The 17,126-nt window shown below is 41.4% G+C and overlaps 1 protein-coding gene across 2 annotated transcripts in view; it reads left to right on the top strand.

The window, feature by feature from the left end:
• MYLK4 (myosin light chain kinase family member 4) overlaps window positions 1–17,126 on the top strand; it is a 102,172-nt gene that overhangs the window by 11,136 nt on the left and 73,910 nt on the right. For both annotated transcript variants that reach the window (XM_055390907.2, XM_055390906.1), the window contains exon 2: window positions 2,445–2,715. In XM_055390907.2, the coding sequence (XP_055246882.1) occupies window positions 2,445–2,715 (271 nt within the window). The remainder of the gene's footprint in view (window positions 1–2,444; window positions 2,716–17,126) is intronic.

Genomic DNA, 17,126 nt, shown 5'->3' with positions numbered 1-17,126 from the left:
GTGTTTTAAAAAAGATTTTGCTGTAATTCATTAATACTACATAAAATGGAAAAATATGTATTTTTATTTCACATGGAATGCATCGATCTGAATTAAAAATAAGGTTTTTTTTTAAAAGAAGCAGAAGAGCAGCAGAGGCTGGTGTTATAATGGGGCATAGAGGGGCTAACACAGGCTCCAAATAAGAGGTGACAGTTGGCCAGGCCCTGAAAAATTGCAGGGTTGTCAAGACTGCAAAGTCCAGCCTCTGGGCAATCAAAGTTTTATGCCACTTCAGTGAATCTAGGGATGCACTACTGTGAGAGTCGGGCAGGTGGGTTGAAATTCCCCTTTCTTGGTCTGTGCAAAAAACTACGGATGAAGTCCTAGTGTTGCTTAAGGAGAATTTATGAAAAATTTATTCCTGTTTCCTGGATGCCTGTGCCTTTGACCTTTCCCTAGAGCTAGAAATGGTTGGAGACTTTGCAAACATCTTTAAGAACTGAGAAAAATAAAACAAACTTGCTAACTGCTTTCAGAAGATCTTCTATATTGCAGTTGGATATGCTCAAAGCGTAAGATGGGCAAACAGAGGTGGCTGTGGGGTTGCCACACCTGGCATTTTCCCTACTGGGGGAAATTTAATGAGCACTTAAATAATCCTGAGTCTGAAAGGGGCAGAAGGTCCAGGCAGATGATTGCCGAGGACAAATCTAGCTTTGTAAATCCGAGAGTATTGACACAATGATACGAGGGAAAGGTGAAGGTAATATTTCATCCAGTGTTCCCGGTTCATCCTCTCCTTACCTGACCTCTGAAATGGAGCCATTGGCCTTGAAAAGCCTGGTGTCTGAAATTAATATTCTTCCCCATCTGACTAAGAAGGCAACAGCTGAGCAACATGAGATCAAGAGCCATATTAATTTAAACAGGGGCTCAAAGTGGCATTTGAGAGAGAAGATACTTCCTCTCGTAGTGGACACTTGTCTTTTCAGAAGATTTATACGACTGAGAGTCAAAACTTTTACCAGAGACTTTCATAGTCAGTTTGAATTCTGCAAAATTTCTCTTTATCTTCTGGAATGTATGCTTTACACTTGGAGTGGCTCGAGCTCTTCGATGTGATCCTATCAATGGTAATTACCTTTGTTTATTGTTATAATCTCTCAAATCTCCTTCCCTTTTTTCTAAGTTACCTTCAATAACAAATTGTACCAAACTTCAGGTAGAGCTTAATGTTTAATATTTGTTTGCAAAATTATTGTATCTTAATCCTAAGCTTTTGTTTTAATACATTAATTTTGCGCGGCTTCCTGATCCAGCTTGAGTTTCATCTGCAATTAACCATAGTATTTTAGTTGTAGTTTGCCTTAGAAATAGCCATGCATTTGTTTCCTTATTTTAATAATTTTTTCAGGGCAATTTGAAAGATTGCTAAGAATGATCTGTAATATATCTGTAGAGCTCTGGTTGATAGTATTAATATTTGCATTTTTATTTGTTTGAATGTAAGCTCTTTATGTGGATAAGTATAATTTGTTAGAGCAGTGAATTTTAAACACTTTGGAACTCAAGAGTATCATTTTACTATAGGAACTGACAAAACAAAATATTAAGTTTTCTGATGAGAATCACAATACGGTTTTTAAGCTGAGAAAAGGCTCGAAGAGGCGCTTTTCAGAAAATCTCCACCAGGGGGCCTCAGTTGTCAGCCATGCGGAACTAGCACAAATTCAAATGTCTCTCCCTCTCCCTGCCTCTCTATGCAATCAAGTGATGTGTACATATAGACATGCGTATATGTCTCTAGCATCAAAGCGAATTGTGTATGCTGCATTACTTCATTTGCGAGGAAAGTATTTTAAGGAGAGTGAAAAGACTCTGAACTTCTCAGTACATAGCTGTTAATGCAGATGCAAGGAAAGGTATCTGGGAGTGCTGTCCACGTGAGAAGACTGTAAGGAAATAAATTTCTTTTCACAAATAAACACCACACATTTTAAGGCATAGGTAGAGAAGAGTTCTGGAAAAGGACTCATTCGGGAGCGATCCCTCTGGAGAGGGAGGCCAGGGGAAGCAGAGAGACCCCTTCTGTGATAAGCCCTTCCCACGGGGCTGCAAAACCTGCGGTTCCAATGAAACCCAAAGATACTTTATAATTGACATCCAAGCCGGCCACTTGATCTACAGCTTGTTCTGTGCAATGAGGAGCACATTTCATCACCAGTGAATCTTGACGTTGCTTCTTACTGTTTGCTTTTGTAGTTTTAAAGTGAAAAAAATTTTTTTCCTTTTAAAGTTCCAGTGTTGGAAACTCAATATGAATGTTAGTATTTCTTTTCCTGATTTTGGATCCTCTCTCCAGTTTAAACAGAAGGGACTTCCAAATTCTCACTGGTCATTTTCTCAAGAAGTCAAATGCATGAATACGTGATGAGAACTTTCTGTGTTTCCTTTCTTTGCAGTCAAGAGAAAGAAGCACTGAAGAGTCATAATTGTGTCCTGACTTATAAATCGGAGACACAGGGAGACGAAAACCACATTCCAGAAAGTAGCTTAATCGGACTCACTACTAAGATGTTAAAAGTGAAGAGGCTGGAAGAATTCAACACGTGTTATAACAGCAACCAGCTGGAGAAAATGGCCTTTTTTCAGTGCAGGGAAGAGGTGGAGAAAGTGAAGTGTTTTCTGGAAGAAAATTCTGGGGACCAGGATTCAAGATCTGGACATAATGAGGTAATCATGTTCTAATTTAGTCTCCTAAGAAGTATTCATTCTATCTTATCTTTTCTAATGTCATGGAGCCGCTTGTGAGTACAATTAAGGAAAGTTTATGAATAGGCACCATTCCATTTTGCTTCAGTGAGAATTGTGTGTGTCGACTATACAATTGTGTTTGGTAAATAATTAGGAGGCCTTTGAAACTGCATTTCTGCCAGCAGTCGACTTCACTTTATAGTTAGTGGCTTAGGAGTTATACAGCCAGCTTGCAGAAATGAAGAAGAATCCTTTAACATGATGGATTTGGGCTTGAAATTCAGAAAAGGGCTCTGAGAGGCACACTGTTCTGCAGAAAGAAGCTTCTCCTTTCCTTCAGATCTTGAGTTCCTCACGCGGTAGACAGCAGAGCTGTTGATAGTGAAGTCCAGAGAAGGGACAAGAAAGACTTGCTGATCGCACGACGGTGGGGCTTGTATCCTCCTCTGTGCAGAACGAGAGTTCTGAGCCGCATTCCAGCTGCTCGTTCTTGGGAAAAAATATTAATTTAACCAAGGGCTTGCCACATCTGAATTAGTGAGATAATAGCAATTGTGAAAATTAAGTGTGATCACGTCTGTAAAGCACTCCGCCTAGTATCTGTCACTAGAGTCAGCATTTAATATGTGTTAGCAGCAGCAGCAGTTATCTCCCTTGCCTTGGCCCAGTCAGTTCCTGCCCATCATCCGTTGGCTCCTTGCCCGGTGGGAGCATCAAGCATTTTGCCCGTGCCTTCATTCCAGCACATGGGGTGGTTTTGAACACGTTGATCACTTTTCTCTAGACGAGGCTCCTTAAGGTTGGGAAACCTCGTGTTATTTGTTTGTGTTTTCTCAGTTGCTTTCCCAGTAACGGGAACAAATAGGCACCAAAAGTGTTTTTGGAACGCACAGATCTATTTAAGTGAATTCTGGTTGAGGGCTGGGAACCATTATTTTTTATAATCAGAGCAAGTGATTCTTATCAGGCAGGTTTGGAAAACATCCTTCTTTGCCCAGCTACTGTTCTAAAAAACACTATTCGGGTAGGAAGGGCATTTCTGACAATGAAATAGAGATATTGTATATAAAAGGTCTAGGAGGCTTTTTATTGTAAGTGAATAAGAAATGACAAAATGTGCTGGAGAGAATAAATGAGTCAGATTGAAACAGATTTTTTTGAGACCTCTGCTTTCCCCATGAGTTCAATATAGACCAAGGAGAAATATCTATGGGCAAAATTAAGTGAGACATGACTTTCTCATTAGGGTTTTTAGTGGTACAAACAGGATAATTTTTTCTGTTTATTAATTTCGGTAGGACAGAGAAGACAAAATATTCTTCTTGGATAACTTTGAAATCATCAACTAACCGTAATAGTTTATATGAATTTCATTATCTTTCAAGTACTGTTTTTCTCCAAATTCTATGATACAATTTTTATAAATGAGCAACACTCTGAAGAGTGAGATAAGCCGGACACATGGCTCATACCTGTAATCCCAGCATTTTGGGAGGCTGGGGCAGGAGAATCACTGGAGGCCAGGAGTTTGAGACCAGCCCAGGTGACATGGTGAGATGTCTATTTCTACAAAAATAAAAAAATACAAACAAAATAGCCGAGCATGGTGGCACACATCTGTAGTCCCAGCTACTTGGGAGGCTGAGGCAGGAGGATTGCTTGAGCCCGGGAGTTCAAGGATGCAGTGAGCTATGATCACACCACTGCACTCCAGCGTGGGCAACAGAGTAAGACCCTGTTTCTGAAGATAAAAAAAAGGAGTGCGATAGTGCTAAGTTGGAACATAAATATATGTAGGGATATTACTTTTGTGATAGCCAACTACATCCAGAAGTTGATGATTTGGAAGTTAAATATTTTTAGGGTGTTTTTGAGGAAAAAATTGAGACTGTTATTTAACCCCTAGAAACCATCAGAGAATGTCCTTTGTAGTAAGTCTCATATCCCTTCTGTAACTTGGGCCTCCTGGCTTTGGTCCTGCAGTTGACACCCTGTGGAAGGTGGGAAGGAATCACTAGGAGCTCCATGTGTCCCATTCAATTTCTTACTTGTAAATGGAGAAGGGCCTAGAGATGTCTGCAATAAATTTCCCTGTCTCTCTCCGTCCACGTGGAGAATGGATAGGTGCACGTGTCGGAGGCACAGAGTTCTCCTTTCTGTGGCCTGGAGCCCCTCCCTGCCCAGTTGGTGGGTGCCAGGGCAGCCAGCAGGCTTGGCAGTGGGTGGGTGGAGAAGGACATTCCAGCAGCTCAGATGTCTTCAGGTATGTAGACAGAGCTAGATTAACACGTCTTCATCTTCTGCTGGGGCAGCAGTAAATCTTTAAAATGCCACGCTTTTCTCTCCAGGGACTATAAAAACATGCTTGTCGATTTTCTCCACCTATTCCACTTTCTCTCTCATCCCTTCTCTCTTTGAGGGGATTAGCACGGCTAATCATAGTAGAAACATCCCTTGTGGTGCACTGGAAAGAATGTACTCTGAATTTCAGACTCTGGTGACATGAAAGCTTTGTTCTGGAAGCTTGCAGTGCAGTTTCTTTAGAGTCTGGAACTACTCTCCAGTCCCAATAGGGGAAGAATTTTATATAGATTTAACAACTTATATTTGTTAAAATAGCTTGGTAAAACTCAGATTCTTTTTGTTTTCCTGCTGTTAATCAGATTTTTCTATTTCTTTTATTTTTCTTCTACTGAATTTATTTTTAGCCATCTTCCTTCTCTCCTCTATGTTTTACTGAGTTTATGAAACACTTCATAGCCTTCTTTTCTTCCTTCTACTTGAGTAGTTCTTGTTCTTTTAATTTTTCTTTCTTTCTTTTTTTCTTTTTTTTTTGAGACGGAGTCTTGCTCTATCACCCAGGCTGGAGTGCAGTGGTGCGATCTCAGCTCACTGCAACCTCCGTCTCCCAGGTTGAAGCAATTCTCCTGCCTTAGCCTCCTGAGTAGCCGGGATTACAAGCGCACGCAACCACGCCTGACTCATTTTTTTTTTTTTTTTTTGTATTTTTAGTAGAGACGGGGTTTCACCACATTGGTCAGGCTGGTCTCGAACTCCTGACCTCATGATCCACCCGCCTCGGCCTCCCAAAGTGCTGAGATTACAGGCGTGAGCCACCGCGCCTGGCCTTGTTCTTTTAATTTTTCTTGTTTGTTTGTTTCTTTTTTTTTTTTTTTTTGAGACAGGTTCTCACTCTGTCGCCCAGGCTGGAGTGCAGTGGTGTGATCTCAGCTCACTGCAGCTTTGACCTCCCTGGCTCAAGCGATTCTCCTGCCTCAGCCTCCCAAGTAGCTGGGACTAGGCACGCACCACCGCCCATGGCTACTTTCTGTATTTTTTTGTAGAGACAGGGGTCTCCCCGTGTTGCTCAGACTGGTCTTGAACTCCTGTGCTGAAGTGATCCTCCCATCTTGGCCTCCCGGAGTGCTGGAATTATAGGCATGAGCTGCTGTGTGTGGCCTATTTTTCCTACTTTCCTTTTTATTCTGTTTTCTAGTGACTTTTCTTATTCTATTATGTTCCAAAGGCTGTTCAAAATCACCTAAATTCTACCTACTGTGTAAAATTTTAAAAGTTTTCAGCAGATAACCATATGCCATAATAAACTAGATCTAAACATACGTACACGGTGTGGTGTTGAAATCAAGTAAAATTTACAAAACCAAATTGGTCTGACTCATATGAGTGATGAGCTTGATAGCTACTGTGTCCATACCATTAAGTTATAAATGATGAACAGGTTTCATAACTACAATTAGTATTATTTTTGTACAGTTGAATCTGGGTTTTTTTTCTTTTGTCAGTTCTCTGTTATCTATATAGTAAATAGCCCTCGTGTTGTATTTCCCTCAGATTTACTTGATCAGTAGGATCTCTGTCTCATATACACCCCCACACCCCTTTGCTTAATGAAACACAAATGTGCCTGGTGATATTCTCAGCCAACCATTCGGCCCTGAGTGCTTCTCACTGCTTTCCTCCGTGTACCACCCCCATCCCTGCTCCTGAGGGATGGGGTCGTCTGTGCTCACCTCCTCCTCCCTTGGTTTTCCCCACCTGCCTGTTCACCCCTAGTTACTCATCCTCCATCCAAAAGGCATGGTCCCAAGTACAAAAGTAGGACACAGGTTGTGAATGCTCACTCTACAAAAATATGTCAGCATAGCCCACCGTTCCACATCCGCGCCTGGAAGACCCCTAAGTAAATCATTTCTGAATTTATCCTAACCCTTGTTGATTTGTGTTTAAAAGCCTTCCTTCATAGGGAATACTTCCTTTTTAAAACCTGGCTTAAGTTCTTCCATATCCCAACCAGGGGGTATCCCAAAGCTGTGGGGGTAGAAACAAGCATGGCCCCAGCAGACTTGGGACCCCACTGTCCCTGGAGTGTTTAAATGCCCGGTACAAATGCTCCCAAGACCAAGCAAAGCAAAATATCTATTAACAGGATGTGCAGAGGGACAGAGTGGGTTGGAGTAAAGTGTGGATTTTCCTATTTTGATTGCAGTTGGTGGATTTAACACCAGGTGGCATTTCCTGACCATCTGCTGTGAAATTGTACCATCAGCACCATCCATAATGACTATAACTTAGATCTCAAAATAACAAGGCTGAGGGCAGAGGTTTTGTGATTTTTCAAGTTGCATTTCACCACCCCCATCCCTGTGCTCCTCACCCTGTAAGGGCAGGAGAAAGCTCCCTGGCAGTGGCCCAGTCTCGGCAGCCAGCAGTTGCCAGATACAGTGGTGCTAATTGTCCTTGAACTGGGAACAAATGCGCATTCACAGCGTCGTAAATTATTGCCAGCAGTCTCCCAATGCCCCTACACCTGTTTCAGATCTGTCACACAAGGCCATCGTATTTTTCCTTTTAAAGAGGCAGATTATTTGCTGATCACGTAACTGGAGACGTCCAGTGCAGGACTCTGCAAGAACCCTCTGTAATTCGGTGACACCCACTCCTCAGGGCAGAGCAAAGGGTGACACTGCTTGAGAAGTGCTGGTGCTAGATCAGGGCAGGGAAGGAACATATAAGCCAAGCGACATCCACAGCTGCTCCCAAAGAATGGACTTCACACTCAGAAGAAAAGACGTCTGGGTTGTAGGTAGCGTGTGCCTTCTCTCGTCTTCCGTTCTCTGGCGCTTGATCCGGTTCGTGATGACCCGGGGAGGCCACTGGCAGACTCCTGCTCTTGAGGACGTGCAGGTAGTAAAATCACCTTTATCTAAGACAGATTCATTTTGTTCGAATGTTTCCAACCTGGGAGTGACGCTTGCCAAAGTCAATGGAATGCATGCCCTGGCTGAATCTTTACCCAGGACCCTGGTCTTAGGGGCAGTTGAGGTAATAATAGTGGCATGTGGCACATTTCAACCTTTCAAACAGTTGCACCAACTTTTGGGGAACCTCACGGGCAGGGATTCCCTGTGCATATTAAAGTTAGTGATCTGTTTTTGTTTGTGAGAGCTAAAAATAATGTCTGTATCTCTTCCTTCTCCTACTTCTTATATGACTTATGAAAAGAAAATAAAACATAAGCAAAAGTGCTTCTACTCTTACTAAGAAATCGATCGCAAACACAGCACCTGCAGTGATCAGCCCTTCTGAGCATAGCCTTCTCTGCTTTCTCCTTTGAGCTGTCGCCTGATAATGCATTTCATGTAACACCATAGCTATTCCAGGAATGGAATTCAGTCAGAAGCGTAGCAGAATTCTGGAAGAAGACAAATAATTCCTATTCTAAGAATTTTAGCACTTTTCAAGAGAGGGTATTCATTTTGGGGAAGACAGCTCTTTGCACATATTTAACTCTCTTATCAATTAGCATATGATAAATTATTTTTGAAACAATATACAACAGTTTAGAAAGCACTATGGAAAACAGTCTGAATCATTGTTCATGTCTGAAGGTGGGTTTATGGCGGTGTTTCTCAGCCTTTTTTTCATTATCATCCACCCCCTCCTAGACTTTTTAGGGTTTTTTCCCCTTAGTTGACTCCTCCCATTAAATTTTAATACCACATGTATACTGCATACCTGTTGATGCATTGTTTGTGTCTCTGTGCTTTATACATAAAAAGAGTAAGATTTTCTTCACATGCCCCCAGAAGAACCAATTTTCATTCCTTTGGGGTGCTATTGCCCCATTGACAATGCATGCAGTTAAAAAAATTTCTCTAGGGGAGTTAGACAATCTATCCCTACACCTGTGTATAAATGCCTTATTTATTTATTTATTTTTATTATTATACTTTAAGTTGTAGGGTACATGTGCACAATGTGCAGATTTGTTACATATGTATACATGTGCCATGCTGGTGTGCTGCACCCATTAACTCGTCATTTAGCATTAGGTATATCTCCTAATGCTATCTCTTCCCCCTCCCCCCACCCCACAACAGGCCCCAGTGTGTGATGTTCCCCTTCCTGTGTCCATGTGATCTCATTGTTCAATTCCCATCTATGAGTGAGAACATGCGGTGTTTGGTTTTTTGTCCTTGCGATAGTTTACTGAGAATGATGATTTCCAATTTCATCCATGTCCCTACAAAGGACATGAACTCATCATTTTTTATGGCTGCATAGTATTCCATGGTGTATATGTGCCACATTTTCTTAATCTAGTCTATCATTGTTGGACATTTGGGTTGGTTCCAAGTCTTTGCTATTGTGAATAGTGCCACAGTAAACATATGTGTGCATGTGTCTTTATAGCAGCATGATTTATAGTCCTTTGGGTATATACCCAGTAATGGGATGGCTGGGTCAAATGCCTTATTTATTCTTATTCAACAAGAAGCCACCAACTTGGCATCTTGTTGGTGTTCAGAAGTCGGAGAGCTCTAGGAGTCGGCCTTTCCGCATGGCCTGTGCCTTTCCCGGGGACCTTTCCACAGCAAATATTTCTGGAGCATCGAGTTCATATGAAGAGGAATTGCCCAATCTTGGAATGGCTTTTCAATCATCTGATCTGTCTTAGTTGAGGACAAAGTGAAAGAGATGGAAGAAAGGAAGAGTTTTTTTTTTTAAGTAAGCAATCATAAAACATTATAATTCTCTTTAGGTCTGACCTAACATCATAGTTAAGTCTGTGTTTTTAGGCAGTCACTGTTGCCCAAGTGTTAATCATTTTTCGCTGTTTATCGTATCTCCTGTGGGAGATGCCAAGAGGACTACATTTCTCCTATGGGAAATACTAAGGGCTTTCATCTTCCATGTGGAAAAGAATGTGTTACTCACTCAAGCTATGAGATTGTAGCTCTCAGAGCATTTCCCAGTGAAAAGGCCAACAAGTTATGTGAGTTAATTAGGAGTATTGTGGATGTATATTTCAGAATGTTTTTGCAACTTTTTAGCCATAAAGAAAATCTCTCTTAAATTAGAGTGTACAACATGTCCTCATAGCTTTTCTTATTGCTAGTGAATATTTAGAAATGTGAGCAAACTATTGTCTTTGAAATATCTACAAGCACAGCAGTTTTAAGAACTGTCTTTTGTAGAGTTATCAGTGAATCCTATTTATGATATGAATGTGCTCTATCTCCATTCAAGACAGAGAGCAGTAAAAAGGTTTTCCAATGTACTGTGTATAGGTACCTGCCCATGTAAATTCTGAGTGTCCTTGACCAAATGCACAGATGAGTCAACTTATGTGTATGTTGTTTCAGCTTCTTAGAGTAATTAAAATTATGATAGTTTTATGCCATTTCTGTTGTTTTAATATGAGAAAAAGACCTTTATTTGCTCTCTCTGAAAGTTAGAACAACGTCGTCAAAAATACAAATGTGGCAAATCAAGTCTGTGTACCTAAGTAAGAGAATGGTTAGCATACTCGATAACAAAATTCCTAAATATAGATGCCCAAACTACGATCCTATCCACTTACCTAAAACATAATGATTATAAAAGGCACATTTATCTATTAGTTTCCCAGATCTTTTTTTCACACACCACTATCGTGAGTTTTGCTATATTTACATGCTATCTTTATTCCTATTAATATTTTTCATATGTTGAGTCATTTAAAACATTTTTAGCCAAAGCAAAAATAAAGTGAAATCGTGGTTTTGATGTTTTATTTATAGATTTCTAATGCACAGTAACACACACATAAGTTTTAAAAATGGTTTGTTACTGTATGATCTAAAACCACCTAAAGTCTCTCGCAATGAAGTGGCCCAAAGTCAGTCTCTGGACATCCGACTCAGGAAGCTATTCCAGGTCTTTGCCCTGTGGTATTTGGCCCTTTCACTTATTTGTCATTTTCTGCCCACCACATGGTGACAACAACAAAGTCCACTTCCTTCAAGAGAGCAGACACGGAGAAGACTGATCGTAGGCAGTGTTTAGTATAGAAAATGAGGAACAGGTAAAGTTTATGTAGGATTTCTTATGTGCCCAGCACCATGTCTCTACGATGTCATTCCTGAGTTCCTACCAGAAAGCAGAGCCCAAGCATGCATGAGGGTGGCTTGTTTTGTGAACTGAGTCCAGGGAATAGGTGTGGGGGCTTGAGGAGTATGAAACAGGGAAGGAAAGAAGCCCCAACAAGGTTGAGTTGCCAAACTGGCTACTTCAGACAGGATGACCTCAGAGCCACCTGCCCATAGGACTGAAGCAGGCAATTGGCACTGATTCCCCAGGCGCCATCTCCACCATCGGGGGGTCTTGTGGAGTGACTATCCCCCTGGCATTTTCAGTTGCATATGCATAAATGCCAGTTCCCAAGAAGGTCCCGCAGCAATGCCAGAGAACCCTGGGAAGAAGGCGTAATGCAGTGGCCTGAGGTGAAGCACTTTCAGACTACACCTCTATGGAGCTGGTTGCCACAGTACTGGCTGGAGGAGAGGTGGGGGAGAGCATGCGTGGAGGACAAGGAGAGGTGCACCTATTCTGATGCCTTTAAAGTCTCACTGTCAGCCATGAGGTAGGTACTATTTCCTCCACTTTACAGTGGAGACCCAGGAAGGCTCACTGACCTGCCCAAAACCCACATGCAAAAGAGCTGGGCTTTGAACCCCATGGTGGGCCCCTAGCTTGCACTCTATGCCACCATGAAGGATTGTCCTGCTATTCCCAACTTCGTGCTTCACAGTTAAGTATCCTGTTCAAGCTGAACCACTGGGGTCAGGAGATGCAGCTTCCAGTCCTGGCTCTACCCTCCCAGTGGAGTTCTTTAAGTTCTTTACACAACAGTATATGCAGGTCAGTTTCTACAGCCCCATCTACTGCACAGGGTTGCTCTTAGGGCCAAATAAAGTACCATGCATGTGTGAAAGTTCTTTGTAAAATGTAAAGTGCAGTATGTTAGTACTGCTATCAGTACATTTCTCTTATGTGCTTAAGTATATTTAGGCCCTAGGCCTTCTTAAATATGGAGATACAACCTGTACAGTGCCTCCCGGCATTTTGTATTAATTGTAATGATTTTTTAAAACCTTATTTGCCATTTTTAATAGGGAAAAGTATCTGATTTGCCAGTCCATTGAGGGTGATAGTATGCTATGTGCTCAATTGGATACCAGTATAAACATAAGCCATGACTCATGGCTGCCTCCAGTTGGGGTTTCAGATGCACACAGGTTGTCGTGGCGTTTCCATAGTGAATGGGACACTGAAGGCTGTGCTCTGACCCACAGGTTGTAACTCAAAGATTAGGGACCTTAATGCGTAGGAACTTCGGGGGTCAGCTCATTCAAACCCTTCTCTGAAGAGAAACTGAAAGTCCGGGAAAAGTCAGATGGACTCACCCAAGATTCCTTAGTGTCTCAGCTTTCCTTTAAATATTTATGCCTAGATTCTGTATTAATTTACTCAGCAAATCATTACTGAGCCACCACTGCACAAAAGACACTGTGTTGGTTCTGGTCAGGCTCTCCAGTAGTGATCTGCCTGCCTTGGCCTCCCAAAGTGTTGGGATTCCAGGTATGAGCCACTGTGCCTGGCCGAAGTTGGTAGAATTCTTATCTCTACCTTGTAGGTGAGCAAACTGAGGCTTAGTGAGGTCAGGAATTGGCTCAAAGTTATGAAGCTATATACCATCTGATCTTTGAATGCATTCGCTTGCCCAACATATGAAACAGGTGCTTAGGTCTCTTTGTAGAAATTTTAACTGAATTCAAAATATTTATCAACTATTAACAATCCCAATACAGTGGGACATATTTTACAATGGATAAACTTACATTAACATATCATTATCACTCAGAGTCCATGGTTCACATTAGGGTTCACTCTTGTTGCTGCACATTCTGTGGGTTTGGACAAATATATAATAACATGTATCTACTGTTATAGTAACCTAAAAATTAAAAAGTGTCAAGATGAAACATTAAGTATTTGAAAACAAGCGCTATCAGTGATGAATTTTCTAAGGACAGTTTTTTGCCACATGATCTGAAGTATGTTTTAATGATTGTTGCTTTGGTTGGTTGGTTGATTTCTTTAAGCAACTACAGCCAGCCTAGATAGATGAAAATGTCCACTTTCTTTACCACCACAAATTGAGGTTCTTCTCTGCAACTGCAAGGTGACAGTGACCTCCAGTGGGGAAAAGTTGCAAAAGTTACTGCAGCAATGCAGTGAAGTCCCAGCATTTTAAGCTAATCCTAATTGTTGGAATGAATGTCAGGCCACTCTCAGCTCTCTGTTCGTAGACACAGAAGCTGCTAGGAAAGACTACACTGGAACTAATGATTCCCTCATGCATATAGAATAAGGCTGGAAGATTATAAACTAAATGCAGTTTGCCAGCATGCTCTAAAATACTTTGTTTCATTAAACAATGTATTAATATGTTTCCTATGCTCAGTACTTTGTTAATCATAAGTCTTGACTACAGAGTGGAACTGACATTTCACTAAAGATAGATCAGGAAGGTGGGTAATCCAAAATTTATCCTGTTTAGCTTTTTATAGTGTCACCCACTTGCTAGTTTTGCAGGGTTGCCTACTCACATGTTTTGCCTAATAATGAGAAGTTATAATGTGACACATTCTTACTGTGCAATCTAGTTTCACATAAGACCACCAGCTGGAATTTCATTTCTGCCTCTTGCTACTTCTATGACATCAAGGATATTATTTAGCCTCTCTCAAGTATTTCCTCATCTGGGGTTAATAACATTGACCCCCACCCCCCGCTCCCCCCAACAGAGTTGTTGTATAAAGCAGTTAACACAGTGCTTGGCTTAGAGAAAAAAAAAAAAAGCTACATGAACAAAACAATACACTCTTACTACTAATGTAGCTAAACTTTACACCATCTACCGTTCTAGTAATTTATAGGGCATATTGTCTGTGACCCAATATCTTTCCTGCTTAGAGTCCTACAGATCTAGTTTCCTGAAGTTTTCTTCTTTCATGTCTTTCCACACTTAATTTCTTTCTGTGGGTGATGCTGTCAGGTTTCTCAGGCACTGGCCTGGGATCCTAGCATCTTGATGCCACATTGCCTGGAGCTATGGACTCCCCCTCCCTCCCCGTCATATTCTGTCAGATACCAAATTCTGCACATGATTTCTTGAAATGTATCTTACATCTCTCCTTTTCATTCCTACTGGTATGACTGCAGAATGTGTTAGTTCCTCCCCACCCCAACTGTCCTCTAAGGATGTGAACAGATGAGTTACCATCAGAGACTGAAGAAGGAGAATGGAACTTCATCCAGTCCAGCAAGAATAAGATGCCCATGTACTACCAAGGTCACAGGTGTGAAAATGCCTTGGAAAATCAAAAGCATTAAGCAAGGCATAATGGTAGGATCTTTTTATTATTTTTTTTTATTATTTTCTGAGATGGAGTCTCGCTCTGTCACCAGGCTGGAGTGCGGTGGCACGATCTCGGCTCACTGCAACCTCCGCCTCCCGGGTTCAAGCGATTCTCCTGCCTTTGCCTCCCGAGTAGCTGGGACTACAGGCGGGCGCCACCACGCGCAGCTAGTTTTTGTATTTCTGGTAGAGATGGGGTTTCACCATGTTGGCCAGGATGGTCTCGATCTCTTGACCTTGTGATCTGCCCACCTCGGCCTCCCAAAGTGCTGGGATTACAGGTGTATTATTTGATGTGCATAAGAACTTAGCAACATAGGTATCGTAGAACATGAGAGAAGGCAGAGACTATTTTATTGGACAAATGCAACTCAGTATGTCATGAGAGCCAGGTGATGGATGGCTACTTTACACCTGATGCAGACAGTGTACAAAGATTTATAAATTAGGAAATTACAACAGTTACTAACAAAAGGGGCAGGAGAGATTCCTTTGGTGTCTTGTCCAGAACCTTTGTCTCTTAATATGTCAAATGCCGAACCACCAGACCTGACTTACCTAGTTGTTAGATACCACAGCAGAAGCTGTGTTTCCACCTTCCAGTCTCTGTCCTTTTCCCCTGAGAATTGCCACAGTCTGTTAGAGTGTATTTTTAAATGAAATTGGCTGGGGATGTCAGGAAGAATGGAAAGCCACCAGGCATACAGTCTAGCTCTGAAGCTAGTTCACCATAACATAATGACTTATCATTGAAACCCATCAGAGTCTACTTCCCATTATTCTATTTCAGTATTATGTTTTTGCATGATCAATATTCTCTTATGTGAGATTTTTAATATTATTCCAACGCATAATATTAGAGATTTTCAATCCAGGTTAGAGTGTTAAAGGCTCTGAGAGGTTTCTGTTAAAAAATTAGCTGGGTGTGGTGGCAGGTGCCTGTAGTCCCAGCTACTTGGGAGGCTGAGGCAGGTGATTTGCTTGAACCTGGGAGGCAGAGGTTGCAGTGAGCCGAGATCGCGCCATTGCACTCCAGCCTGGGCGACAGAGCGAGACTCCATCTCAAAAACAACAACAGCAACAACGATAATAACAAATATTTTAAACCAAGCACATGGGAAGCATGTATTAAATGTTAACTTATCTCTATAACAGTATTATTATTTATCCTGAGAGCTTTCAAAATTTATTTTACTTCTGACCTTTTCTTTTTCCTGACTCATTATTAACATTTTAGGGAGCTATGAGATGTGCTTTGGGGCATGCTGGTTTAGGGTGGACTGATGATGGACTTTGATATCAAATAGGCCCAAGTTCAGATCCCCTTGGAGACCACCTACCGGCTGTGTGACCTAAGTCATTTAGCTTTTCTGAGTTTCAGTTCTTGGTTCACCAAATTGGTGTAATAGTGCCAACCTTGCAGCATTATTGGGAGGATTAAATTAGCAATTTGTCTGTTAGAGACGTGATCCAAAACCTTAATTTCTGTTCCGCTTCATTGTTTTTCCCCAAACCTGCTCTCATTCTCTCTCCTCTTCTATGCCTTTTGAAATCCTTCAAGGCCAGATTTAAATCCCACCACAGTTGATTCTAATTTTACCTCCCCAGTTTGCATTGACTACATACGCTGAGCCAGGTGTGTGCATAGTTTTGGGGCCCTGTGTGATAAATACTATGTAATGGGTTTGGACCTCCATTTCTGAAAAGCTGCAGCTCCGTCCCCATGGGGATCATTCTCTGTATTTCTTTGTATCCTTCACATGAGACATGTCCATTCTCAATTGTGTACTAGTTATTACCAATACATTTTAGGCATACTTTTGTCTTTGATGTCTTAGAAGTGAGGATAATGATTAATGTACGTATTTCAAATATTTAAACAATGTGATGAATAGGGCCAGCCTTCATATAGCAGAATATTTGGAATAATATAGCGTTTGTATATTTTTTCCCAAGAGCTTCCAAGATTGGAATTTTAATCATTTCTAGACTGGCAGAATCAATTTTGAGCAGTCAAAGTGGCCTGACATGCCCTGGCTTTCTTCATTTACCTTCAGATCAGAGTATCAAAAATGAGAGAAAAATACATGTAGTTCTGGGTGCTTTCTGTCCCCTTATGAAGAAGAAGGCAACCTGATTCTTGTATGTCAGTACTTGTCTGTTATTACTGAAATGGCTCTAATACGGGAAGAATTGTTTGTAATGATGGCTAAGAGGCATTGCCCAGATTCTGAAGTTCCTTCTGAATCATCTAAGAAAGAGTGCCTTAATTTGAACTTAGTTTTGTTTGTTTTACATATTCTAAGCTTTGACAGGTGCTGTTTTATGTGTGATGCAAACATCATCACAAGCTGGAATCTGACTGCTCAGAGTGGCTCCTGCCTGGGCCTCAAGCATTCCCTGGGAGCTGGCTGCAAATGCAGGCTCTTGGGCCCCATCCAACCTGCTGAATAGGAATCTGCATTTTATCAGGGTTCCTGAATGACTCATGTATGTGCACATCAGAGTGTGAGAAGCACTAGAATATTCATTAACCCCTGCGGTCAGATAATGAAGTTTACTTCAAAAAACTGCTGAAAGAAAAATAAAGGTAACAGATACTACTGCAGTTGTGAATATATGC

This window comes from Gorilla gorilla, chromosome 5 (assembly GCF_029281585.2).
Source record: "Gorilla gorilla gorilla isolate KB3781 chromosome 5, NHGRI_mGorGor1-v2.1_pri, whole genome shotgun sequence".
Lineage (NCBI taxonomy): Eukaryota > Metazoa > Chordata > Mammalia > Primates > Hominidae > Gorilla > Gorilla gorilla.
The sequence above is the reverse complement of the archived record's forward strand: the minus strand, read 5'-3'. Positions and strand labels throughout refer to the sequence as shown.